This window comes from Rutilus rutilus (assembly GCF_951802725.1).
Source record: "Rutilus rutilus genome assembly, chromosome: 23".
NCBI lineage: Eukaryota > Metazoa > Chordata > Actinopteri > Cypriniformes > Leuciscidae > Rutilus > Rutilus rutilus.
The window spans coordinates 29,932,112-29,960,009 of NC_140233.1; the positions used below are offsets into that span (position 1 = coordinate 29,932,112).

Here is a 27,898-nt window from a genome sequence, read left to right on the forward strand (position 1 = left end):
CAAACGATAACATCAGTCCATTATCCAGCATCAAATACTTAAAATATTCAGATGACACAGCCATTCTTGCCCTGCTCAAAGATAACAACTCTGTTATGGATTACCACACCACTGTTATGAACTTTGTCCAGTGGTGTGAGAATAACTATCTGAATCTTAACATTAGCAAGACAAAAGAGCTGATAGTCAGTCCCTCTTCACTACAGCATCCTATTGTTATTCATAATCAAACAGTTGAAATAGTGGACAGTTTTAAATATCTTGGAGTAACAATGGACAACAAACTCACCTTTGATCAGCACATTATGGACATTCAGAAGAGAAGTCACCAAAGAATGTCAGTCATTCGAAAACTCAAAGGACTACACGTCTCTCCTCGATTGTTATTGCTACTCTATCAAAGCATCATTCAGCCAATCTTACTGTATTGTTCTGTATGTTTTTTCAATATGCTTTCTGTTAAAAACCGGACCAAACTTACAAAGGTATCTAATATTGCTTCGAAAGTCATAGGTCTTCCTACACTTAACCTTACAGAACTTAATAAGAGAGCTATTACACGCATTGCAGTTTCAATAGAACAAGACCCCACACATCCACTTAATGAGTTTCTAGCCCTGCTGCCCTCAGGGCATAGGTACAGGACTCTGAGGTGTAGGAGGGTTCACTTTGGAAGAAGCCTGATTCCTGCAACCATTACATACCTCAATAATCGACACCGGTGATTGGTGTTTTTTTTTTTCTTTTTCGTTTTTTTTTTTTCTTGTATTATGTCTATTTGTATTAAGTATATCTGTATTATATTGTTGTGTGTGTTAAACAAGTACAGTGCTGTGGAAAAGAATTTCCCCTTGGGGACAATAAAGATAAAGTGAAAGTGAAAACAGCAAAGCAAATGTCTTTGTTAATTTCAAATATCTTGGAATTATTTTCAATCCTACACATTAAAACAATTAAATAGCATTTATATTTCAGTTTCTTTTTTTGTTATATTTTAATGCTAGTAAGTCGTGTTAAAAATTGCTCTGTGCATAATAAGCCAGTGCGTTATGGTGTGATGGGCCGCTTTTTCTTTTTAGTCCTGGTCAAATGAAAGCGCACAGACCAACTGCAGGTTGTTAAATCTTACACAGAGAGACGGAGGCATCATAAACCCTAAATCCAGCATAGAGGGGTTCAGTGAATGTGGTGTTGAATGTGTGTAAGTGTGTGAGTGTGTTTGTGTCAGAGATGCTGTAGAAGGACAGAGTGCCGGATGGCCAGTCCAGATACACTCCTACTCTGTTAGACGGCGGTGAGGGGGAAGAAATGTTATTGCTCATATTATTGTGCCAGACAGTAAATCCATTTGCAGTGCAGTACAGACTCCAGGATTTGTCACTGTATCCAAACCAACAGTCATTCCCTCCTTTCCTGCTAATTCCTTTATATGCCACGGCTATACCAGCCCCTTTCCCGCTCCATTCAGCCTCCCAGTAACAGCGTTCAGTCAGACTCTCCCCACACAGAACCTGCTCATAGTTCTCAAATCTCTCTGGATGATCGGGATATGACTCTGGGTCTTTGGTGTGTGTCACCTTCCTCTTCTCCTCACACAGAGAGAGTTTAACATGTGCTGTGTTTGGATCCAGTATAAGATCACAGGCATCTGAACACAAGAAACACAAGAAGAAGATTAGAAGTTGTGTGAAGTTGATAGTTTTAGAGCAGTGCATGTGTGTGTGTGTGTGTGTGTGTGTGTGTGTGTGTGTATGTACACTCAACAAATAAGAAAAAGAAAAAGGGGGGGGGGGGGTCTGGTGTGTCCAGCAGCTGCTTTATATACACTCACCTAAAGGATTATTAGGAACACCATACTAATACTGTGTTTGACCCCCTTTCGCCTTCAGAACTGCCTTAATTCTACGTGGCATTGATTCAACAAGGTGCTGAAAGCATTCTTTAGAAATGTTGGCCCGTATTGATAGGATAGCATCTTGCAGTTGACGGAGATTTGTGGGATGCACATCCAGGGCACGAAGCTCCCGTTCCACCACATCCCAAAGATGCTCTATTGGGTTGAGATCTGGTGACTGTGGGGGCCATTTTAGTACAGTGAACTCATTGTCATGTTCAAGAAACCAATTTGAAATGATTCGAGCTTTGTGACATGGTGCATTATCCTGCTGGAAGTAGCCATCAGAGGATGGGTACATGGTGGTCATAAAGGGATGGACATGGTCAGAAACAATGCTCATGTAGGCCGTGGCATTTAAACGATGCCCAATTGGCACTTAGGGGCCTAAAGTGTGCCAAGAAAACATCCCCCACACCATTACACCACCACCACCAGCCTGCACAGTGGTAACAAGGCATGATGGATCCATGTTCTCATTCTGTTTACGCCAAATTCTGACTCTACCATCTGAATGTCTCAACAGAAATCGAGACTCATCAGACCAGGCAACATTTTTCCAGTCTTCAACTGTCCAATTTTGGTGAGATCGTGGAAATTGTAGCCTCTTTTTCCTATTTGTAGTGGAGATGAGTGGTACCCGGTGGGGTCTTCTGCTGTTGTAGCCCATCCGCCTCAAGGTTGTGCGTGTTGTGGCTTCACAAATGCTTTGCTGCATACCTCGGTTGTAACGAGTGGTTATTTCAGTCAAAGTTGCTCTTCTATCAGCTTGAATCAGTCGGCCCATTCTCCTCTGACCTCTAGCATCAACAAGGCATTTTCGCCCACAGGGCTGCCGCATACTGAATGTTTTTCCCTTTTCACACCATTCTTTGTAAACCCTAGAAATGGTTGTGCGTGAAAATCACCAACAACCATGCCACGCTCAAAATTGCTTAAATCACCTTTCTTTCCCATTCTGACATTCAGTTTGGAGTTCAGGAGATTGTCTTGACCAGGACCACACCCCTAAATGCATTGAAGCAACTGCCATGTGATTGGTTGATTAGATATTGCATTACTGAGAAATTGAACAGGTGTTCCTAATAATCCTTTAGGTGAGTGTATATATATATTACATATATATTCAATTTAAAGAATTTTGCAAAGGTTTCTGTGAGGGTTATGTTTAGAGGTAGGGGTTGGGTTAGGACATATTAAAATATAATCACTTGATGAAAAAACAATAGAAGTCAAACAATTGAAATGAGATGTCTTAATATAATATAGTCATTGACGTGTGTGTGTGTGTGTGTGTGTGTGTGTGTGTGTGTGTGTGTGTGTGTGTGTAAGTGAAAGAGAAAAGTCCTACATTTTCTCAGTCCTTGTTGAATTCTGAAATGTTCTCCATGATCCAAACTAGAAAGAGACATAAAATATTATTGAGAACTTCAAAATAAATAAGTATTTCTCAAATTGAGGCATTCAAAAATGGAGCCAAATACAGAATTCTTTTGGACACAGTCCAATGAACTTAGCAGTCTAATAGTTACAGATCTCTAAAGACAGATCAGCCTACAAAACCAACAGCATACATAACGCAGTGACAATAATTTCAAGACCAAGTGACTAAACACACAGCTATATAAACTTTGAATATAGAAAATCACTCACACCGTAACAGACAGAACCCAAACGCTGAGTGCAATTAAATCGTTTATTTAGTCCACAGTGAAAACAATCACTACATTACTGGAAGATGAAAATAAATAATAAATAAATCCAAATCACAGATGATGAGGCCAACTAGAGTTAGATGATGAACTTGAACAGGAAGAAATCAGTTGAACAGTCCAATCTGTATAATCCAGGCTGGTTTGTGATCGCTACAACGAGAGAGTATAACGTGGCATGAGATCGAAGCACAAAGAGACAGAGGGCAAGATGAGTGACGAAGGCAGACGATGACGAAACACAAAGAGTCCAAAGGCTTGTTCGACTTGAACCGGCGCTGTACAAACCGGTCGGTGAATGACATCAAAATACCATGAGAGAGCGATTAGAGGGCAGACGGCTCTGTATGCTTTTGAATCGCGCTCCCAGTACTTTGATGTCATAAACCGATCGGCCTGTGTAGCCTCAAATGTAGCGAGGTTAGCAGGAGAAGGGAAGGGGGATTGTGAAGCATCTTCCAATCCCATTACACATTGCTGATAGGGTGGCCCAATTTAACCTGTTAACCGTTGCCAGTGCGCCCGCGCACTGAAGCGTTTTTTTTATTATTTAGTTCAAAGTTTCTATCAGATTTAATGTTATACCTTGACAAACTATACATCATTAAAAAGATATAAGACTCAAGTTTCAGTATTTGACCTCTATTGTATTCTGTGAAACTTATAGCGACAGTTATGTCTTAATTTGTGTCAGGAGTTATGAAATGAAAAACTAAGGCGATACCTTAAATATGAATTATGCGCGTCAGCAGCTTTCATTCATAAAAAACTCCATGCTGTCGTCATGACAGCGCTTGACAAAACAACATCCCTCAGGGCTTTTAGCTCAAAAATTTGCAGATTTGGCTCACCCGAATCTGTTCCTGGAGGAGGTAAAGCGAGGCTTGAACTGATGATTAGCAACCGCCTCATAAGAGGGCTGGACTGGTGGACTACTGGCCACCGGAGAAGATGGAGAGGTAAAATCAAATCTGAAATGTTGAAACTGTGTGGTGACCAATGCCTGAACAGCTCGTTCCACAGTGAGAATTTGCTCTTCCTGATGAGCCATTTGGGCTGTGCTGCTGGTAACAAACTTGCTGAATTCTGCACTCACTGGGTTCATCTATGGTCAGTTTGTTCTGTCATACTATAAACAGAGTTTATTTAGTCCACAGTGAAAACAATCACAACAGTCCTGAAGGATGATATATAAAAAGAAATCACAGAAAACCACAGGCTGATCGACAGGGGATCCAACGTGGAATGAAATTGAAGCACAAAGAGACAAGGGCAACAACAGTAAACTCTAGATGAGAGAACAACACGGTGAGGTTTATCCAAAGCGACTTACAAATGAGAACAATAGAAGCAGTTAAACTAACAGTAGGATGACAATATGCAAGTGCTATGACCCTTCTCAGTTTAGATAGAATAGAATAGAATAGAATAGAATAGAATAGAATAGAATAGAATAGAATAGAATAGAATAGTAGAGAAAGTGTTAGTATTACTGGATCAAGTGCTGCTGAAAAAGATGTGTCTTCAGCCGTTTCTTGAAAGTAGCTATGGACAGTTCTGGTTGAGTTAGGCAGATAATTCCTCCAGCAGGGAACAGTCATGGTAAAGGTAAGATAAAGATATTTTTTGCCTCTTTGAGATGGCACCACAAGACATATTTCGCTTGCAGAGCGCAAGTTTCTGGATGGCACATAAGTCTGAAGTAATGAATTTAGGTAAAAGGGAGCAGAGTTCTTCTTGTCTTGTTCCAAATTAGTCTGCTCTCTCTCTGCCGCCCCTTGCTTTAAGCCTGAGGCAGCTTATGACACAATAGCCCTATTCAGACATAATTCTCTATTCAGTAATTGTTTCTCATAAAGACATAAGGTATTACACGCATTGATATAAATTAGAGCTTGCACGACTAATAATTTTACTAGTTGACAAAGTAGCTGGACAAATGTTATCTTATGTAAAGCAGCTAGTCACCATGAGAAACAATCACCATCTGATTTTGGCAATAAGATAATTAAAATAATAATTAAAAGTCCTATCTCAACTAATTCATGTTTTTTAAAGCATAATGTATTTCCATTTTTTTTTAAAAAAAGTTAATTATAAAAAAAAGTTAAAATCCATTGACTAATCCTTTTATATCTATAGAAAGAGTTAGTTCTTATTTAGATACAGTGCTATGCATATGTTAAGACACCCATGCTAAAGTTGACTAAAAAGAGGAATAAAAAATCATCTTTTGGAAATTGAACTTTATGCCTTAATTAAAAAAATTTGGAAAAATCCAACCTTTAAGGACACCAATTTTCTTTGTGAATGAATAATGTATCGTAAATAAATAAATGTTCTTCCTTAAAATACAGGGTGCATAAGTTTGGACACCCCTATGTTAAATTCCCATAGAGGCAGGAAGATTTTTATTTTTAAAGGCCAGTTATTTCATGGATCCAGGATACGATGCATCCTGATAAAGTTCCCTTGGCCTCTGGAATTAAAATAGCCCCACATCATCACATAGCCTTCACCATACCTAGAGATTGGCATGGCTTTATTTCAGTTAGCCTAATAGCTGGTTTGATTTGCATTGAGAGATGATCTTATGGAAAGTACTCCATGCCAATCTCTAGGTATGGTGAAGGCTATGTGATGATGTGGGGCTATTTTAATTCCAGAGGCCAAGGGAACTTTATCAGGATGCATCGTATCCTGGATCCATGAAGTAACTGGCCTTTAAAAATACAAATCTGCCTGCCTCTATGGGAATTTAACATAGGGGTGTCCAAACTTATGCACCCTGTATTTTAAGGAAGAACATTTATTTATTTACGATACATTATTCATTCACAAAGAAAATTGGTGTCCTTAAAGGGTTGATTTTTCCTATTTTTTTTAATTAAGGCATTAAGTTCAATTTCCAAAAGATGATTTTTTATTCCTCTTTTTAGTCAACTTTAGCATGGGTGTCTAAACTTATGCATAGCACTGTATATGACTTGAGAAAAAAAAAGAGACGCTTTAAACGTACATATTGATAACCAAAATCTTTTTGAAAGGGTACCACCCCAGCCTCTTTTGTACCATTTTGTCATGTTATGGGGCTAAAGAGTAAAATAGGAGAGAGTATCTTTCTATCTGTAATTGATTATGGTTATATATATGTATATCTGCATTCAGTTCAGTTTTTTAAAATGTATTTATTATTTTTCAAGCATTACAAACATAACCTAAAATCGAACAAGAGAACACAGAGAAGAAAAAAATATATATTATTATGGATCACCACTCCAATAAATCAATCTGAAAAAAGGTGAAAGAAATAAGAAAATGAAATGATTGTACATACAATACAATATGACTTTCATATTTACACTTGAATATACCTTACATATGTTAACCTTATTAAACAAACCCTCTAGTAAGAATAGAGGATATATTTAACCTGTTAAACTGCAACCCCACTTTTGAAAAATCCCAAGAAATGACATACCCAAACTGAAACAGATACAGTTCATGAACCCTTTGTACTAAAAGCACAAGTATGATCTCATTTGAAAGCTGACACCTGGCAGTTTATTGTAAATGCAGAATTAATTATTGTCATAATGACAAAAATTGTTATAAATAGCTTCAAAGTTTTGTAAAGTTATTAGAAATTATTTTTTATGAAATATCCTCATGAAAATAAAATTGAAGTTGGCACTGGAGCAATCTAGAAATGCACCTCAGCTAAAGCCACATGTCTAAACATTTTATGTTTAAAATCTTAAGATAATAAGTCCAAAACTCTGTATTTAGTGAAATGTTTTTCAAGACCATGTCATGTGACTTTATTTTGATTTGACGCTAAAATGCTACTGATGTTTATTGCCATCTTCTAACCATCTATTCAGATTTTTGTCTCTATTGTTTTGTGGTGCAAACGAGCCCCATTCAGTCTCAGTCTCCCCTGCACACATTCACACCTCTCCGGCCTGGTTATGGCTGTAAATATGCATTTCTTTTGTCTGCATTATAGTTACTAACGACTGGCTATTCACAGGCTATTCATATGGTTTCAGTCACTAATTTCTTTTCTCAAAGTTCACCCTTACATTTTAAACTGTATCAAATGCATTTCTTGAATAAAGAAAAATTTCAGTAAGCGTTCAAAAAATAATAAAAATATAACTTCTAGGTGGCAGGTGCACCTAGGGCTAGCTAGCATGTTAGCTTAGCACACTGTAGCAACAATGGCATCTGCTTTTCAAATTAAGGAATCATGTGACGTCAAAACACATCGTCTGGTTAATAATTTCCCCAGAGGGACATTTGAGCCATAAAGAGGACCCTGTTTTTAAGACCCCCTTTGTAAAACCCCCCTAGTTCAGTATTGACTTCCTGTGATTTTACAGCCTCAGGACATTCCAGAAGACACACACACACACACACACACACACACACACACACTCGTGGACTTTCAACCAGAAACCCACCACGAGATGCAACTGAAGCACATTTCCATATATGGACTTCCACATAGTAAAATGTCATTTTACCATTCATTACAAATTTATAATAGAGGTGCGACTTGCTAGAGTAAAATCTTTACTTCTGAAGGTTCATTGAAAGAAAATCACTCAATAGTGTCTTGTAATACGACCTCAACCTGGTCATAAACCTTTATGGTTCCAAAGCTGCAGCTCATCCTTTTCCTGCAAGCCCACATTCCATACACTTCCACACAGGCGATCCAAGAACCATGTTTTTCATATGTATTTTTATGTGTGTATAATTTCCATGGCAGATTGAGATTTTCTATGTTCTATCATAGAAATCCATTGACTCTTAAAATGCTCAGAATCCTACATTAGAAATGCATATCTGTATTCCCATGTCCGTACACCATGTCTGGTATCATTCTAATCGTAGTGATCTCACGGAAATATATATATGTATTAGATTACAGTAAAACGTATTATTCTGTATGTACAATCTTAAGAGGAAGTATGAAACCTTTCCCTCATAAGACATATGGTAAGAGGGGGCGTGTTTTTCTTCACACAAAGAAGACGTCTTCCCGCTACAGATTAGAAGTTTGATTCGCTCTGTCACAAAACAAGGCGTAAACAGATTGTCTGTTAAAAGGAAGAGACCCCCACTCTTCACTCTCTTCTCTCTTCGATCCCGCTGACCTCCTCCTCTCCTCCCCGGCAGCGCTTCTCCAAGGATCATCTGAAGAAGGCCTTAGTCTTCTCCTCGGACCAACACATGTTCGAGTAGCTGCCTTGCCTTTGCAACTAAGCTCATCCGTGCCTTTCCCCTCAAAAAGGGAAATGATCTAATTTTCTCGGTAACTTAAATTCAAGTAAGCCTTTACATCGTCTTGCGAAACGACCCAGAAGACGAAGCCAGACGCAAACCAGCCGGACACGCGCACGCGCGCGTCCCCTTTTCCAGCATCGCACTGAAAGAGTACAACAGCTCGCAAGTACTATCTATCAACCTAAAAGTTGATTTCCTGGTCTCTCTCTCTCTTAGGTCTGCGAATTAAGTTACCCTTCTTCCTCTTCTCTTTTCCCCCTTTTTCTTTCTTTCAGTTCATTCTGATCACTTATGTTATTGTTTGGTTATATGTTGTTTGTTTATTGTTTGCATGTTTACGTACGTTTCTATTTGTAGCTCATATAATCATAGTTTTGCATTTATTAAAATTCATAGATACTTTTCACTGCCTCTGTGTTTGAAAATCCACCATTCTAAAGTCAATGAAACAAAAGATCTTAAGCTACAAGCTCGAAATATAGACTACTTGAGTAGTTTTAATTAATAAACTCAGGAAGTTGATGTCCGTGGCCAGGACATGAAACTCTTGAAGTTTGTGAATATCTCTTCTTGACTGTAATGATTTTACATTTATTTCGCTGGACGAATTAAATGTCGGTCAGACCAGTCACAGAACAAGATAATCCAGATAATTGATAAAATAAATGTACATGCGACTTATGAATTATGACCATGAGTCATAGTTATTAATATTTCCAAAATTCCCTAGGTTCTTGAGCTAATTCAAATTTACCCAGAGTCGTAAACGCTACATGTTTTGGTGGAGAATGCGGGCAGTTTCAAACTTTATTTGGTGGGAACAAATTCAGTTTCAGTGAATGTGTATTATTGATATTAATAATTGTAACGTTACACGCGCGTTTTGAATTGTGAGGTAAGTCGCTAAGGCGAACTCACTCAGCTGACGTTAGGCACAAAGCCAGCTCAGCTCTTCAAATTAACAGTTTCAAAAATGTCTAAGCATTTTTAATCACTGTTAAGAGCTAAAACTGCAGTTCATGACATTACATTGTGTCTCTGTAAAGACGAAGCAAAACTCTTTACAGTTAGTACATGTAATATGATTTAAACCGACTAAATGAAGACGAAGGATCTCTTTAGGACGAAGGCGTAAATCTGACCTGGGCAATGCCTCAGTTTCAGTCGTAATAGGCCTTATGATAATACGTTAACGGTAAACTCCTGGTCAGAAATTGGCCTCGCGATCCAATTTCGTAAACCTACGCAAAAATCATAAAAGTGCTATTTTGATTTAATGCTTATGGGAGATGAGCAGATGTGCTCACAGCTGTTTTGATGCCTGTTGTGCTCACAGCTTAAGTTTCTAGTGATTAAAACAAGAAGTTTTAATACCTGTTTTATTGTAGACCGTTTCAGAGATAATGTGTAATTGAAGACCAGTTTTATGAATTAAGAAAATATGATAGTCCCTGTTCTTATGCTAAAACCGCCTCAATGTGTAATGTAAATGTGTAATATAAATGTGTAATTCCTATTAGTCACATGTGATGAAACTCGCATTTTCCGCATGCAACAGAGCGCGAAATACTCGTGACTTCCACAGACAAATCTGCTGTCTAAATTGCTGAATCACGTCACCGACACTAGAGGGCAGCCTCTAGAGGTGCGGCAGTGCTCAAATCACGCGCGCCCCACCGACGTCATCCTACGTGAGCGTCGCCTCCCACTGACGTCAGCCTGCGCGAGCGCAATTACGCCCTCTGGTGGCGTTCTAAGATAACACCTGCTTTCAAGTTCTTTTCCTCTCTGCATTCATTTTCTCTCTCAAATACTTAACTGCATTCAAAGCTTAGCTTATGCTGATAGTATTTGGAGTTAGACAATTCCTTTTTCTGTTTTTGACTATCACACTTTAAGTTAAGTTCGAGAAAAAAAAAAGAAAACTTTTCAAATTAAAAACTTAGATTTGATTCACTCAGTTCATTGATAGATCCACCTAGGAAGTAGCACGCCACCGTGTGGCCATCTTGGGTCGACTTATCAATATCTGGTTAACCCCCAGTGTGCAATTGAAGTGTCTCATTGCTACCCTTTTCGTTTGATTTTTTTTTTTTCAATACTAATAACTTCAGTGTTATTGTAAGGATTATGGGAAGTCATCCTGAATTTCAGTTTAATTAATTTTAGTATTGATACATCACTGTCATCATTCTAATTTTCTTTCCTTCCTTATTTTTATTATTTTGAACCTCCCTTTGCATGCTTAGTTGAATTTCAATTCAAACTAGTTTGAATTTTAATTCAAAATTGTCTAATCAGCCAGGGAAGACCACTGAGAAGACATACGGCCCTCACCCTAGTGGCACAAACCCACTGCCGGGGCCTATCCCTCTGCCTGCGTCTCAAGCCTGTGTTGTTATTCACATTTTATTTCATTAATAATTTTTTTTTTTTCTCTCTTCCCTCTTTTCTCCAAAAGGGGGGTGGGGTAGGTTATTCTGATAAATCACCATCAGTTATCATAATTTCTTTTTTTGTTGTATCACTATTTTAGTAAAGCCTTTGCCTCGGACTCCTGCATACATATTTACCCAATTTGATGAAACCAGAAAGCCTTAATTCACATTAAGTCTAACATCTTAATCCCTTATTGTGTATCTATTGGCAGGACTCAGTCAGTGTTTATAGGCTTAGGCCTCTTTATTTTTATTTATAACACTCCCCGTGTTATTGTTTGTGACATTTCATTGCAGACCAATTCACTTCCTTGTGTTGTGTTTCCCTTTTCTTCCCTACCTTCAACTTTGTTGTTATTTTAATTTTCTCCATTTCTGTTGTGATTTGTTTCTCTCATTCCATTACATACAGAACCTAAGAGAGACCCCAGGAAAGCTGTATAATAGAGTAAACAATCCAAGCGGGCGTCTTCAGACGACTCCCAGGCTACCGCCTGTCAAAATCTCTATTGTGGGTTTAGCCATACCCACGAAATTGGCTCCGCTAACTGTCGGCATCAGTTAGCCCGAAATTCTCATAAACGGCCTAGGCCGTATGAGTATAGCTCATTTGACCCTAAAACAAACTTGCATTTTGTCTCTTGTTGTGTGTGCTGTGCTTCTCTCGCCAACAGTAAGCCGAGATGTCGAGCTCACCCTGTCCTGCAGTCCGCTGGGACGACCTTGAGGCATGGCTGAGGGACATAACAAAGACCGTGCTGCCCCAGGACCCACATCGCTCGAGCCAAGAGCAACGGGACACAGACCTGAGCCAGTTCGAGTCCCATGATCCAGCCCAGACATACAGCCACGAGCAGCTGTCCAAAATCTTCGGAAACCTCGCACTCAAACTCGTCGCCAGAGCCCGGGACAGCGAAAGGAGCAACGCCGACCTGCAACAAAAGACAGCCGCACTACAGCTCCAGGCCACAGAGGCCCTGGAGGACCGAGCACACACACAGAGCCGTCTAGACCAGCTACTCTTCCCGACCGAGGAAGAGAACGCCACAGATCCAAAGCTCCAGAAAGAAGTAGAAAGACTTCGAAATGCCCTGCAAGATCTGCACCTCGACACAGACCAAAGAGAACAGTTGGAGAGAAAAACCAGAAAAGAACTCAACGAAAGGCTCCAACAGGCTGAAGCTCTCCTTGAGAGAGCAGAGACTAAAATCCATCAGCTCACTCAGCAGAGACACGAGCTCCAAGATGAACTTGACACTGTTCATGCAGAACTAAAACATGCTTACAGATTGCAGAGGGTCTGGAACGGAGAAACACACATCACAGAGTTTCTCCCGGTCAGCCAAACACCAAAAGCTGAAGGGGGCGGAGCTGTAAAGGGTCAGAATCCTCTCCAGACGGATTGGGCCCCCAGCAACAGCTCTCCTCCCAAAAACCTTGACAAGCTAGCCCGCAACATTCCTACGTTCAACCCAGCTCCTGAAGGAAACCATGACATTTTTGCTTACTTACAAGACATTGATTTTCACTTGCAACTGTCGCCAACGTGACCGCTTGGGACGCACTGTATCTGCTACGAATAACTGCAAATAGAGATGTGCGTAAGTTCCTGGATCGCCAACCAAACCCTGTCAAAGCAGATTACAAGCAACTGCGACAAGCTTTGATCCATGAATTCTCTGACCCAGAATCTGACCAAGGGTTTATCACGGCCCTCGACGTGAAACAGGCCCGACTTGAACACCCAAACTCCTATTATGGCCGACTCCGACAAACGTTTTTCGGAGCAACCGACACCCCAGGTATGGAAGAAGATGTGAACTTTAGAACGTTATTCCTGCGAAATCTACATAGCAGCGTGAGTAAACATCTCGGTGTGCTCGTCTGCCCACGAACCATGTCTACTCGAAAACTCAGAGACTTAGCCCACAAGGCTTACACCAAGCAAAGGGCTATGGATGAAAAGACTGTCGAAACACACACAATTTACTCCGTCTCTGAGGACTGCTCAGAGCCAGACAGCAGGTGGCAGCACGACTGTGACGGTGCTCATCCAAAGCGTCGGACCGAGCGCTCAGAAAGATTCTGGAACCAGCATCACCCGCCGTCCAGAACTCCAAGCCCTGACCGTCAAACCTATAGCCACTCTCTCCAGAACCCTGATGAGCCCGAGTCTTCTTACACAACAGATGAAGACAGTGCAGCCACGTCTGACACCGACACAGAAAACGAACACTGACACCTGCTGCTTCAAGGTCATCTCTGACCTGCAGCTGTGCAACCAGACCAATGTCTGCGCCACATACCTACCACCATCACGATTGCAGTGACTACACAGCACGAACAAACTTTACCAACTACACTGCACGCCTCAGAGCCGCTTACACTACCTCCGCTGTGTACAAAGAAGGTCATGCGGGCCTCTGATGAACAGACCTTTCCTATGCCAACAATGATGCTCCAACGCCACTCATGGCACATCGAAGCACGTGGCATACCAACCTCAGCGAAGCAACAAGATGCCCTAGTCAACCAAGAACATCCATCGCTGAAATTTTTCCTCCCTTTCTCTCTCTCTCTCTCTCTTTTTCCTCCAACAGGATGCTGTGGTGGTCCGCGAGAAAGCAGCCACAATCGGACATCACCAGGTCCGGCATCCGGCATCGCATTAAGGAAGAACACCCCCGACTCCTGATCACCAAGGCAAGACTCACACTCAGGAAGTCTAACACTGTGATGGGCATCTCCACGGTCACCGACCACGCCCCGACACTCGTCTTGGCTTTCATTCTGCACCAGACTCAACGAGACGTGAGCATCCACAGCCCAGCTCACAAAGCCGTGTCTGGCGGTTTCCTACGAACCCTGAAAGGGGGGGGGTCCCACGACATCGACCACCTCAACCTCACTTGAGCTGAATCATCAGCCTAGCAACCACCTGCTATTTGATCGTCATGAGCCACCTGCCATCCATTGTGCCTACTTGTTGTTCGACGAAGTCCATCCCGGATTTCGTCTAACAACAGGGGGGATTATGTAGCAACAATGGCATCTGCTTTTCAAATTAAGGAATCATGTGACGTCAAAACACATCGTCTGGTTAATAATTTCCCCAGAGGGACATTTGAGCCATAAAGAGGACCCTGTTTTTAAGACCCCCTTTGTAAAACCCCCCTAGTTCAGTATTGACTTCCTGTGATTTTACAGCCTCAGGACATTCCAGAAGACACACACACACACACACACACACACACACACACTCGTGGACTTTCAACCAGAAACCCACCACGAGATGCAACTGAAGCACATTTCCATATATGGACTTCCACATAGTAAAATGTCATTTTACCATTCATTACAAATTTATAATAGAGGTGCGACTTGCTAGAGTAAAATCTTTACTTCTGAAGGTTCATTGAAAGAAAATCACTCAATAGTGTCTTGTAATACGACCTCAACCTGGTCATAAACCTTTATGGTTCCAAAGCTGCAGCTCATCCTTTTCCTGCAAGCCCACATTCCATACACTTCCACACAGGCGATCCAAGAACCATGTTTTTCATATGTATTTTTATGTGTGTATAATTTCCATGGCAGATTGAGATTTTCTATGTTCTATCATAGAAATCCATTGACTCTTAAAATGCTCAGAATCCTACATTAGAAATGCATATCTGTATTCCCATGTCCGTACACCATGTCTGGTATCATTCTAATCGTAGTGATCTCACGGAAATATATATATGTATTAGATTACAGTAAAACGTATTATTCTGTATGTACAATCTTAAGAGGAAGTATGAAACCTTTCCCTCATAAGACATATGGTAAGAGGGGGCGTGTTTTTCTTCACACAAAGAAGACGTCTTCCCGCTACAGATTAGAAGTTTGATTCGCTCTGTCACAAAACAAGGCGTAAACAGATTGTCTGTTAAAAGGAAGAGACCCCCACTCTTCACTCTCTTCTCTCTTCGATCCCGCTGACCTCCTCCTCTCCTCCCCGGCAGCGCTTCTCCAAGGATCATCTGAAGAAGGCCTTAGTCTTCTCCTCGGACCAACACATGTTCGAGTAGCTGCCTTGCCTTTGCAACTAAGCTCATCCGTGCCTTTCCCCTCAAAAAGGGAAATGATCTAATTTTCTCGGTAACTTAAATTCAAGTAAGCCTTTACATCGTCTTGCGAAACGACCCAGAAGACGAAGCCAGACGCAAACCAGCCGGACACGCGCACGCGCGCGTCCCCTTTTCCAGCATCGCACTGAAAGAGTACAACAGCTCGCAAGTACTATCTATCAACCTAAAAGTTGATTTCCTGGTCTCTCTCTCTCTTAGGTCTGCGAATTAAGTTACCCTTCTTCCTCTTCTCTTTTCCCCCTTTTTCTTTCTTTCAGTTCATTCTGATCACTTATGTTATTGTTTGGTTATATGTTGTTTGTTTATTGTTTGCATGTTTACGTACGTTTCTATTTGTAGCTCATATAATCATAGTTTTGCATTTATTAAAATTCATAGATACTTTTCACTGCCTCTGTGTTTGAAAATCCACCATTCTAAAGTCAATGAAACAAAAGATCTTAAGCTACAAGCTCGAAATATAGACTACTTGAGTAGTTTTAATTAATAAACTCAGGAAGTTGATGTCCGTGGCCAGGACATGAAACTCTTGAAGTTTGTGAATATCTCTTCTTGACTGTAATGATTTTACATTTATTTCGCTGGACGAATTAAATGTCGGTCAGACCAGTCACAGAACAAGATAATCTCGATAATTGATAAAATAAATGTACATGCGACTTATGAATTATGACCATGAGTCATAGTTATTAATATTTCCAAAATTCCCTAGGTTCTTGAGCTAATTCAAATTTACCCAGAGTCGTAAACGCTACAACACCATCAATACACAACAATTTATGAGATTAAAACCATGTTTGTGCTTATAAACTTACTTTATAAAGCAAATCGAGTATTTTAAATAATTTTCTGTGATCTAATTTGGCTTCAGATAAAAAATCAGACAGAAAATATACTATTGGATAGTGTTCTGCACAACGATTCTATATAGATTAGCATTAACTTACATTATAAATATAATCTATTATTATGGAAATACCTGGCATGGATTGAAAAACACAGGTAACTCAAATATCATAGCAAACATGTTTATTGTCTTCAAAATGTCTGTATCTGCATGTTACAGCCATAGTTACAGCGCGATCTCTTGTTAGCTGTGTGTGTGTTCGAGGCTTCCTGGATTGTCACATGATTATGGCACTTCTTCATGTTCTAATACTGTGCACAGGGCGGCGAGGGCGCCCTCAGGCTATTGGTATGAATTGAAAACACATTAACAGAGTATGCAAACGCTCATAATGATTACATCGACGCATTTGGGTATAAATTCAATAAATATTATCCCTGTCTATAGAAATCTGATGTAAACCTATGAGAATATATCAATATTTCTCCAAATCTGCACATTTTTGAGCTAAAGCCTAGAAGGACGTTGTTTTGTGTATCGCTGTCATGACGACAGCACGGGAGTTTTTTTATGAATGAAAGCAGCTGACGCGCATAATTCATATCAAAGGTATCGACTCATTTTTTCATTTCATAACTCCTGACACAAATTAAGAAATAACTGTCGCTATAAGTTTCTCAGAATACAATAGTGGTCAAATTCTGAAACTTGAGTCTTATATCTTTTTAATGATGTATAGTTTGTCAAGGTATAACATTAAATCTGATAGTAACTTTGAACTATATATAAATAAAACCGCTTCAGTGCGCCCGCGCACTGGCAACGGTTAACAGGTTAAACCCATATATATTGTGCCATCAAAGGGGCTTTATCCAACAAACAGTACAGAAGAATGCATTTTCTTGTGCAGAATGTTAGAAACTGCAATGTGGTGAGACCTTTGTGTGCCCAGTCTCGAAAGCTTGGATCTACAGTCCCTGGCAGGAAGTCATAGTTATCACATTTCTAATAAACTGCCATGCCTTGATAGTACAAATTGTGATAGAGTTACTACAAGCTAATTTCAAGAAAAAGCTAATTTACTAAAGGAAGTTTACTGAGTGAACTTTCCATATCAAACCACACTGTTCTGGACCCTTTATGTATCCAATCAGAAATGAGACGTAAATGAACACTTAACTGTTATCTCCGAATATCTGGAAGGTCAAGACCTCCCACCGAAGATGAAAGCATTAGAGTTTAAACTTGAATACGTGCTTTATTTAGCCCATATAACGGAACTAAACCAACCATTACATTTCCTGATGGTTTTGTGTATGAAATTTATCGGAATCATTTGAATGGCGTAAAGTAATCTTGGAAGAATTTTCATCTTCAGAATGGACATCCGATCCAGCCAAGAAATTGGAAGGACATTCCACCTTTCCAAATCCATCCGAGTGCATTCGAAAAGTGGAAGAAAGCGTCACCGAGCCACGGAAATTTACCTTGAGAAGAGCATGGTAGATTTGCCTGTATTCCGCAACGAGGGATTTTAGAGTCTTAACATCTTATGCTTGCGAAGAACGGAAGCAGGATTTAACACCCGTTGTTTGTCTTGGAAGTTGTGAAATCTCACCAAGATAGGTTGCGGTCGCGGCCGCTTTGTAGAGGATGGTTTAGGAGCAAGTGAGTTGTGCGCTCTCTCTAGCTTTATATGGCCCGCTTTCAAAGCAATGCAAAGAGTCTTAGGAAGCCATGACTCGAAGAACCGCGTAGGGTTCACACCCTCAGGTAGCCCTAGGTCCTCAGCACGTTCGCCCATTTCATGTACGAGTTTTTCTAGAGATCGTAGTTTAGCCTCAATCGGAGTAACCACGTCCACAGCAGATATCCTGGTTTCCGCCTCAGTGTACCGCTTTTCATGCCAATCTATTTCAGCACGATGCATTTGTAGCAGCTGCGGTATCGGATCCATCTTTTCGTCAATGAGCTTAGAGATATTGGCTGTAATCTCCGCAACCACGTCATACAGCGGAGACGCAGATGGGCTAGTGTTATCACAAGCAGTGTCAGCTCGCTCATCAACCTCATCCGGGCTGCTGGTAATCGCCTTTTCTTGCATGGCATGCTTTCTGACTTCCTCAAAAAGTAATTATTTATGCTCATAATGAAAAATGCAAGACATGAGCGTGCAAAAATTAGGATATACGGGTTGTAATATTAGAAACTTAACGAAGTGACACTATATACAACCGCCCTTCAAGCTGCCATCTTGAAACCGCTTTGCAGTTACATTTGAATTAGATTCTGTTTATCATTCTCTACTATGATTTGTTTGTGGTGCAGAGTCATGTACGCATCATATTTTTAATTAATCTTTAGCTTGGTCACCTTTATTTCATAGGAGAAAATTGCACGTTTTTATTTATTTCACTATTTAAGGCACTTTTAGGTAAATTACCTTCTTATATTTCTTATCTTTTAACCTCTAACCGCTTTAACCACTTTTAAATATTTTACAAACTGATTTAAATGAGACATTTAATTGTTTTTGTTGATTTGACTTTATACGTGTATTTGTAGTATTGTTATCTTATGATCTTTTTGTGAAACTTTATGTGCTGCCAAAAAAAATTAAACAGACATAAATTATTATTATTTGGTCAATTTGTTTTTATGATTTGTGTGTGTGCTCATGTGGCACATACTGAAAGCATAATTTGTATACATACCTGTTTGTGTGTGTTAACCTGGTAAATCCTACGTTTGTACAGTATAAAAATCATTATGTCTAAAGAAAGTCCCCCATAAAACATGAAAACGCAACGTGTGTGTGTGTGTGTGTGTGTGTATACAGTACTGTTTAAAAGTCGTAAGCACATTATAAGCTTCACAAAAAAGGTTTTTAGATTATTTATTTTAATACTTATTTTAATATATTTTCTTTTAGTGAACCAGTAGGAAATACCAGTTTAGATTTCCAAACATTTTATTTATGTATATTGTAATAATCCAGTGAAATTTTTGTATGAACAAGTCTGACAACTGTATGGTCTGGTCCACACAGAGATCTGATCTCACCATTATTGAATCAGTTTGGTTTGATTACTTGAAGAGAGAAAATCAATTGAGACAAAAATAAATCCATAAGAACTGTGGCACCTGGGAGAACTTGTGCTGTTTTAAAGAGAAAGGATGGTCAAACCAAATATTGATTTGATTTTAGATTTATAATGTTAAATAATAAATACTTAACGTCTTCACAGGAACTTTTGCACAGTACTGTATGTGTATTTATACATACTTATGTATTTTATTTCACTCAGTTTCACTGAGATTAGCAGTAATAATGATCTTGTGTAAAACCCTGATACTGCCCCACATACTTGAGTATCTGCAGTGAGCAGTTTGGATCATTCAGTTTGTCCGAGAGCAGCTGGACTCCTGATTGTCCTGGGTGATTGTAGCTCAGATCCAGCTCTCTTAGGTGTGAGGGGTTTGAACTCAGAGCTGAAGACACATAACCACAGCCTTCCTCTGTCACCATACAGCCAGACAACCTACAGACAACACAAAACAGTCAGATAATCTTAAACAGAAGATTGAAGTGAAGACTCAAAAACATTACATAGACCTGACTGGACCTGACTTGAAATACTGATATTTTATTTAGAAAAGCTGCCAAAACTTGAGAGTGCGGGTCTGCTGCGTCTAGATGTGCTGCCATCTTACCTCACTGTCATACCATGTCATAAGTGTCTGGCATGTCAACACTGCCAGACACTCTGAATCTTTTATTTTCTCGTTTTGACCGCTTTAACAAGAGAGGCCAGAGAAGGACGAACCTATTCAGCTTGCCCAACATCAGGTCAGATCCACCATTAGGATCTGACCTGGGTCAATAGAGGCTTTTGCACTGGGTAGTTCTAGGAACTTAAGCCGCATTTCCACCGAAATTACCCAGAACAATTTGTCACAGGAACTTATTTCCACCAGACCTGTTGCTGTCTGCGTTTCCATCGCAATCTAATGTACCGTGAAGATTAGGCAAATAGTCCGGTGACGTAGGACTGCACGCTACTTTACAGTTCCCGCTGGATTTCATCCTCTGAATTTAAGCTTAATACAGCCTAAAGCCTTGTCGTCGGTCCATTGGTCATATTTTTTAAACTCCATTGTTGATTCGAACAGCAAACAACTGTTACTGCACGCACCGCAACAGATGGTGGTTAAAATAAAATGCTGCGTGGAGTCAACCAATCAAAATGCGGCATGAACTCAACCAATCAGCATGTTCAGCGCCCAAGTCCCTGAAAGTTCCTGAACTTAGAAAAAGTACTACCTCGCAAGCGGGGATGGGGGATATTTACCCGGAACTTCATTTAGACCCTGGTTCCTGCAGTGTAAACACACGGAGTACCACCCCAAAGTCACTAGTTCCTGGGGAAAGTTCCTGCGGTGGAAACACGGCTTTAGTTCTAGGAACTAGCCACCAGGGTGGTTCCCTGAGAACTAATGGTTCCCCTAGGAACGTTTTCCTGGTTGCATTCGCACCACCAGTAAGAACTCTGAAGTAACGTAAGCCGCGCTTGTTGTTGTGACATTTATTTTGATCGCGCGGCAGACCTTTATTTTGACGGTACTGAGAATGCCAGCCAGAGCTAAACAGTGCTCGCATTCTCCATGTTCATTAGTTTACGATCTGTCTAACAGTCCTGTCTAATGCGTTATTAGATAGAACTGTTATACATAGAAAGTAGACGGTAGTGAAAAGATATTAGCGAATGCCATGTGGTTGATATCCAGCTGAGCAGAAATACATAATCATGTTTTGCTTGGTCCCCTCAAAGTTTTCTCCTCAGCGTAAAGGTTTAGAAACCCATCTATCACTGTTTTCAATGTTCGTATCTTATCATCATAGCTCTCCACATTGCCCTTACACACCTGGACCACGAAAACACCTATGTAAGAATGCTGTTTGTGTATTTCAGTTCTGCTTTTAATAGTTATCCCACACAAACTGCTTCCAAAACTAAGCCACCTGAACTTAGGCACTTCACTGTGCGCATGAGTTTTAGTCTTCCTGAGCAACAGATCCCAGAACGTCAGGAAGGGAGATTACACATCATCCACTCTCACACTGAACACAGGGTTGTGTCCTCAGCCCACTTCTCTACTCCTACATTTCCCATGACTGCTCCCCTGTTTATCCTACTAACAAAATCATCAAATTTGCTGATGATAAGATATGGTATAACTTTATTGTCAGACAAAATCCGAAATTTGTCATTTATTACAATAAGTTCATTCACACTTACAAAACCATATCACATAGACAAGACCTTTACAATCACATTAAAAAAATAGTCCCGGTATAGGTTTCATTTTTTTGTAGATTGTCCAGTATGGAAGCATATGGGTAACAATATATTCAATTTGAAATGTAATATGCAAAATGACAATGCAATATGTAAAATGGCAATGCATTTCTGTATTTAAATTTACATTTTCCATTACATTTGTGCAATGTTGGTGCAAAATGAAAAATCAATTATATATTACATTTGGCATTTCATACACTGGTTTTAATATGTAAATTGAATACATATTTTAACACTTTATAAGTTGCAAAATTAAAATGTATAACAGAAATTATTAGATATTTCTAACATGTTCAAGCAAAAACTGTAGCAAAATGATCATTTAAATTTGCAAATTGAAAATGCATTCTGAGCTGATCCCCGCTCCCTCCCGCCCTGTCAATCACTGTGTGAAGGCAGGGCTCGGAAACAGGTAAACATAGGCTATGTGTTACGTGTTTTGAGGTGTTGGAATGAAACACGGCGGCGGCAGAGCTGATACAAGCGTTAAATTCACTGGCACATGAAGTGGAGCGTGAACAGAGAAATGGTAGTGTTTCCGAAGATTATAACGCCTCTGCAGGTGATAGAACCAGTACGATGTTGGAACGTCTGGGATGATTTTCTGCCTTATCAAGCATCGACACCCATTTGGTGTCAACATTATGCTGTGCTGTCTGATGCTGGACTGTGTTAATGTGGGTTTCGTTTTGTATAAAATATTCTCATTGTCTGATACACATATGCTTATCTTTATTCTTATTACTATTAACTATAATTACCCAATAATGTTGGAGATCATACAGTTTTTCCTAACAAATGCATAGGCCTATTGCACAATGGGTTGTGAGCAGTATTAGCTGTTAGAGTGTGCACGGATATGCACTTTGTTTCAGAACACCATCCGGGTACCATTGGAATGCTCATCTATCTATCTATCAGTTTTTCTGATGGACCAGACTGTATAGGCAAACTATTTTAACCCTCTGAGGTCGGCAAACACGCGGGCGCGTTTTGCTGGATTTTCTCCACATTGTAGCACTATAAACTTAAATTACTCCGTCATTTATGGTCATACAGAAAAAAGAAATATAAAAAAATAATCTGTGATATTTTTACTTTTGTATGTGTCCACTTACAATCAAATCAAAACATTGTGCTTTTGTAAAATAAAGAAAACTAGATGTACCGCATGGCGGTACAAAATATGACCGCCGCTCAGGCCTGCACTGGCTTTCCACAAAAATAAATGATGTGGAGCAATTTGGCTGTATTGCGTGTTTATGTATATACCTAAAAAAAGTAGTAGTATGTGCATGTCTGTCTGTGTGTGTGTGTATGTGTGTGTGTTTGTGTATGTGTGTGTCTCTCTGTGTGTGTGTGTGTGTGTGTGTGTGTGTGTGTGTGTGTCTGTGCGTGTATGTATGCGTGCGTACATGTGTGTGCGCGTGTGTGTTTGTGTGTGTGTGTCTGTGCATGTGGATTTGTATGTGTGTGTGTGTATGGGTGTGTGTCTGTGTGTGTGGATGTCAGTGTGTGTGCATGCTTGCGTTTGTTTGTATTCCTGCATGTGTGTGTGTGTGTGTGTGTGACAGTTAGGGTTGCCAACTTCAGAAAAGGAAAATGCGGGACAATCGTGGTTATTTATAGGAAAATGAGGGACACTCAAAATATTTGTACTGTATCACACAGTGTACGTCATTTCAGTGTCTGCAGTTAAGTTTGTTTAAAAGGTTATCAGACATAAACACATTTGTATTGCTTAACCTATTTATGTATTTAATTCTAAAAATAATTTTAATGTCATACATGAAACAAGTCACATTACAAACAAACCATAGTTCAAAATAACAGCATTTATCTAAAATAGAAAGCTTTTTTAACATTATACACTAGGCTTACAGTTCAAAAGTTTGGGGTTAGTAAGATTATTTTTTGGGAAAAAAAAATAAAGAAAGTAATTGCCTACTTTTATTCAGCAAGGATGCATTACATTAATCAAAAGTAACAGTTAAGATAATGTTACAAAAGCTTTCTATGTACTTTCTAAAAGCTTTAAAACATTAATAATAATCAGAAATGTTTTTTGAGCATATTATTCCCTCAGGTAGATTACATGTTTTCTTGCGTGGCTGGATGTTAGACTCATGAACAATAATCATGTTGTTTGCATTCTCCAAAATTGATTAGCAGAAATCAAAACTTGGACAGTGAAAGGAAATTACCGTTGGCGCGAGACGAGTCCGGCTTGAAGCGGAAGCGACCAGACGGCAGAGGATGTTCGCAAATCAAACAATGATTTGTCTCAAAACAGTGATTAAAAAAAGCTGTGATTGGATGATGACAGGTGTCGGTGATCATTCTCAAGTGTCGTGGTCAGCACTGCTGCTGTTGCTGTTGTATCAGTCAGTGGTTTATCAGCTTGTCAAAAAACGGGACACGGGAGGTCACACACGGGACAAATAAATTAGGCCCAAAATACGGGACGTCCCGCCTAATTCGGGACAGTTGGCAACCTTAGTGACAGTATCAGTATCAGTATCATCCTAAACCAGCAACCCTTCGCTCAACACCACCATCTACAGGCCGATGAGTGTACAGTCACTAAATGTGCACATAAATGAATTTATTTTATACCCCCCCATGGATGAAATTCTACGAAACTTAGCATACCCCCAGAGGATGTCAAGTTAATCATACACATGAAATATGGTGCAGTTATGAACATCTCAACTGAAGATAGAGGCAATTAAAGCAGAATAATATTGCATTTTCATTTTTTATGGGAGGGGCGCAAATCACAAATGAGTGATTATGGGCTAGGTTGATGTGGGCCCTTAAGAGCAACATACCATAAAAATTTCTTCATCCTCAGAGCCACGGTTCAGGTAGTTATTTAGGAAAAACTGCATTTTTTGGGTTTGGGGGGGCCCAGCGCGGGAGGGGAGTGGCCCCCGGGGAACAAACGAAATTTTTCCGTAAAAGTCTAGTGGGGCTACATGCCCACCAAATTTCATGTTCCCCGGTGCTTCGGTGTCCCTGGTATCGTTGACGAAAAATTCATGGGGGGCCCAGTGCGGGGGGAAGTGGCCTCCGGGGACCAAACGAAATTTTTCCGTAAAAGTCTAGTGGGGCTACATGCCCACCAAATGTCATGTTCCCCGGTGTTTCGGTGTCCCTGGTATCGTTGACGAAAAATTCACGGGGGGGCCAGCGCGGGGGGGAGTGGCCCCCGGGGACCAAACGAAATTTTTCCGTAAAAGTCTAGTGGGGCTACATGCCCACCAAATTTCATGTTCCCCGGTGCTTCGGTGTCCCTGGTATCGTTGACGAAAAATTCACGGGGGGCCCAGCGTGGGGGGGGAGTGGCCCCTGGGGACCAAACGAAATTTTTCCGTAAAAGTCTAGTAGACCAACATACCATAAAAAATTCTTCATCCTCGGTGCCACGGTTCAGGTAGTTATTTAGGAAAAACTGCATTTTTTGGGTTTGGGGGGGGGGGCCCAGCACGGGGTAGATGACGAAAAAAAAAAAAAAAAAAACGTTGACAATCCCTATATGATACGCTAGCGGCGGTCATAATAAACAGGGTGTGCGTTCTACCTCTCCGTCGCGGTGAACTTTTTTTCCTTGAGCACATCTATAAACTGAAACAAAACTCAGCGAATACTTGTCACACATTTATGAGCCATATACCTTTATAAACATTTAAGTGTGTACTTTTAAATGATCGGATTCAAACTGAAAACAAATATTCTCTGTTTAAGTAATTTGTATAAAAACAACAAGATGCCCTGCTTCTCAAACACTTCCTAATTATTTTTAATTTTGAACACGCCCACTCGCGCAAAAGATATTCACATGCAAATCTCCACATGGAACGCGAACGCGCACGTTACCTCAAAAACAAAACACCAAAACACTTCACAAGTCTGCTTTTCGTCGAGTTTGAAAGACGCGCCGTGAGCTTACATTGGAATTACCTCAGAAGAAGAACGCGATTTGAAGACAAGAAAGATGTAAAGTAAGAAATTCTTACATATTAGTTTGTTATTGTTGCATAAATTTCACATCGCAGTTGAACTGTTGCTAGATATATGGTGAATATTATAATATTTAGACCCGTGTTTACTCTTACTGTGTTTGTGGATATCTGCTCAAACGTAGATATGTATATGGTAACCATAATGTTTTATATTTGAGCGCAATCACGTTTGAATGTATCATATTTGATACATTCGAAAAGCAAAACGCACCAAATGGCTTCATGTTTTTACTATTATCTCATTTCATATCATCATATCGAATGGAAACATTTGAAGTAACATGATAATCAATATATTTTTCTCTAGCTTAGTTGTTACTGAAATATTTTGGAAGATTTATAGGCTGCTATGGTTATTTTTATTATTATGTTATGCAGCACTGCGCATACAACAAACCTGGTGTTCATTATATTATATATTGTTGGAAACATTTGTGTGTGTGTGTGTGTGTGTGTGTGTGTGTGTGTGTGTGTGTATTCTGTGAATTTTAAAAAGCAATTTTAACCAGAAAAACCTAAAATGTATTCCCAAAATCTTGACTCTTGATATCAGTATGTTCACTTTTTTTTTTTTTTCAGGGCCCAGATGCCACTCCTGCTGACTTCAACATTCACATGAGTCTCTGTACATGAACCTGGTAAAGTGAAAATCAAACACCTTGGAAATGAAAGGTATGTACAATGTTTTTAGGAATGGCACAAAGGTCTCTGTCTTTGGATCATTGGTTTCAATGAGTGCTTTTTTGTCATTTGTTTTGTATCTTTGGATTATGTTGTGTTGTAAATAAATCCAAAAAATCAAAAAGCCATTCTTTTTTAAATCTCCTCATTCTTTGTGCAAGGTTGCTTAGAATGATAGGGCCTGGTAGCTCCTAATAGGGCCGTTAGGGGAGTGTCTTTGTCTTTCTCAGGTGTAAAAAGCCTTACATATTAATGAGGTGATCCGCCCCTCCCGCATAAAGCTTTTTCACACAAAACACGTCGTAAAATTTTTAAATCAATATATTGTCTTATCTGAATGAGCAGTCAGGGTGATTTTCACATAGTTTTAGAGCAAATATTCTAGGCTACGTGATACAATTTTCAAAAGTCTTGTGCAGAAATAATCAGTATGGATTTCATGACCTTATTTCAGTGAGAATTTTTTTTGTTTGTATTTTCACAAACCACGCATAAATGTCATTATATCAAAACTACAAACTTTTACACACATGCTGCTGATATATTATTGTAGCAGAGTTTGTGCTGAATACAGTGTAATTAGACTTTAGCCATGAAAATGTCACAAGTAACAGAAATAAGCACAAATGTCAGAGCATGTCAGAACACCTCCAGGGCCCAGAAAACAGCTCAGACCCCAGAGGGTTAAAACTACTTCAAACTTTCTGGTCAGGCTTTCTCAAGCCAACATCAAAGTCGGTCGTGACTTTTTTTTTTTTTTATCTAGTTTTACCATTTCTGTGCTTGGATCCCTATAATCACTATTAGAACTAAATATTAAAATCTTGAATTACAAAGATCCAAGATTTAGAAGATCCAATGTTGCATACCTCAGTATCTCTAGCTGACAGTTTGGACTCTTCAGTCCGTCTGAGAGTAGCTTCACTCCTGAATCCTGCAGGTCATTGTTACTCATATCCAGCTCTCTCAGGGCACAGTTTGAGGATTGTAGAGCTGATGACACAATTTCACAGGACTGATGAGTCAGATTCCATTCAGCAAGACTGAAACAGAGCAGAGCACAACAGAGTTTCATGGCATCTTCAACAGGCTAATAAGTCAGTTATGGTCTTTAAAAACAAACAAACAACTGTTGCTGTAAAATATGAAATATAGAACTTAGTATGTATACAAGTGTTATGATGAGGCAAGGACGAAGCAGAAAGAGAATCCATATGCAAAACTAATTTAATGAAACAAACAGGAACTCCAGGGCAAACAAAGGAACACAGAACTCAGGACAGGAACATGGAAACAGCTACAACGGCCGACAAACAACAACTGAAGCACAGAGGTTTATATACACAGGCAAACAAGATAAACAAGATAACAAGGGGGCGTGGTTAATGGGAAACACCTGGGATGACTAATAGACAGACAGGGAACCACTAAACATGACAGGACACAAAACCACATCATGACAACAAGCATACAATATGGATTTATGTATAGTCTTTCATATTGAAAATGT

At 39.8% G+C, this 27,898-nt stretch overlaps 1 protein-coding gene across 1 annotated transcript in view; it reads right to left on the bottom strand.

Annotated features, from left to right (window-relative positions):
- Nucleotides 1-771: 771 nt before the first annotated feature.
- LOC311282745 (protein NLRC3-like) overlaps nt 772-27,898 on the bottom strand; it is a 39,756-nt gene continuing 12,629 nt past the window's right edge. Inside the window, exons 5-8 of the mRNA XM_084396763.1 lie at nt 27,258-27,431; nt 19,688-19,861; nt 3,246-3,292; nt 772-1,648 (exon numbers count right to left, since the gene is read on the bottom strand). Of these exons, the coding sequence (XP_084252889.1) occupies nt 1,119-1,648; nt 3,246-3,292; nt 19,688-19,861; nt 27,258-27,431 (925 nt within the window). The 3' untranslated portion in view covers nt 772-1,118. The remainder of the gene's footprint in view (nt 1,649-3,245; nt 3,293-19,687; nt 19,862-27,257; nt 27,432-27,898) is intronic.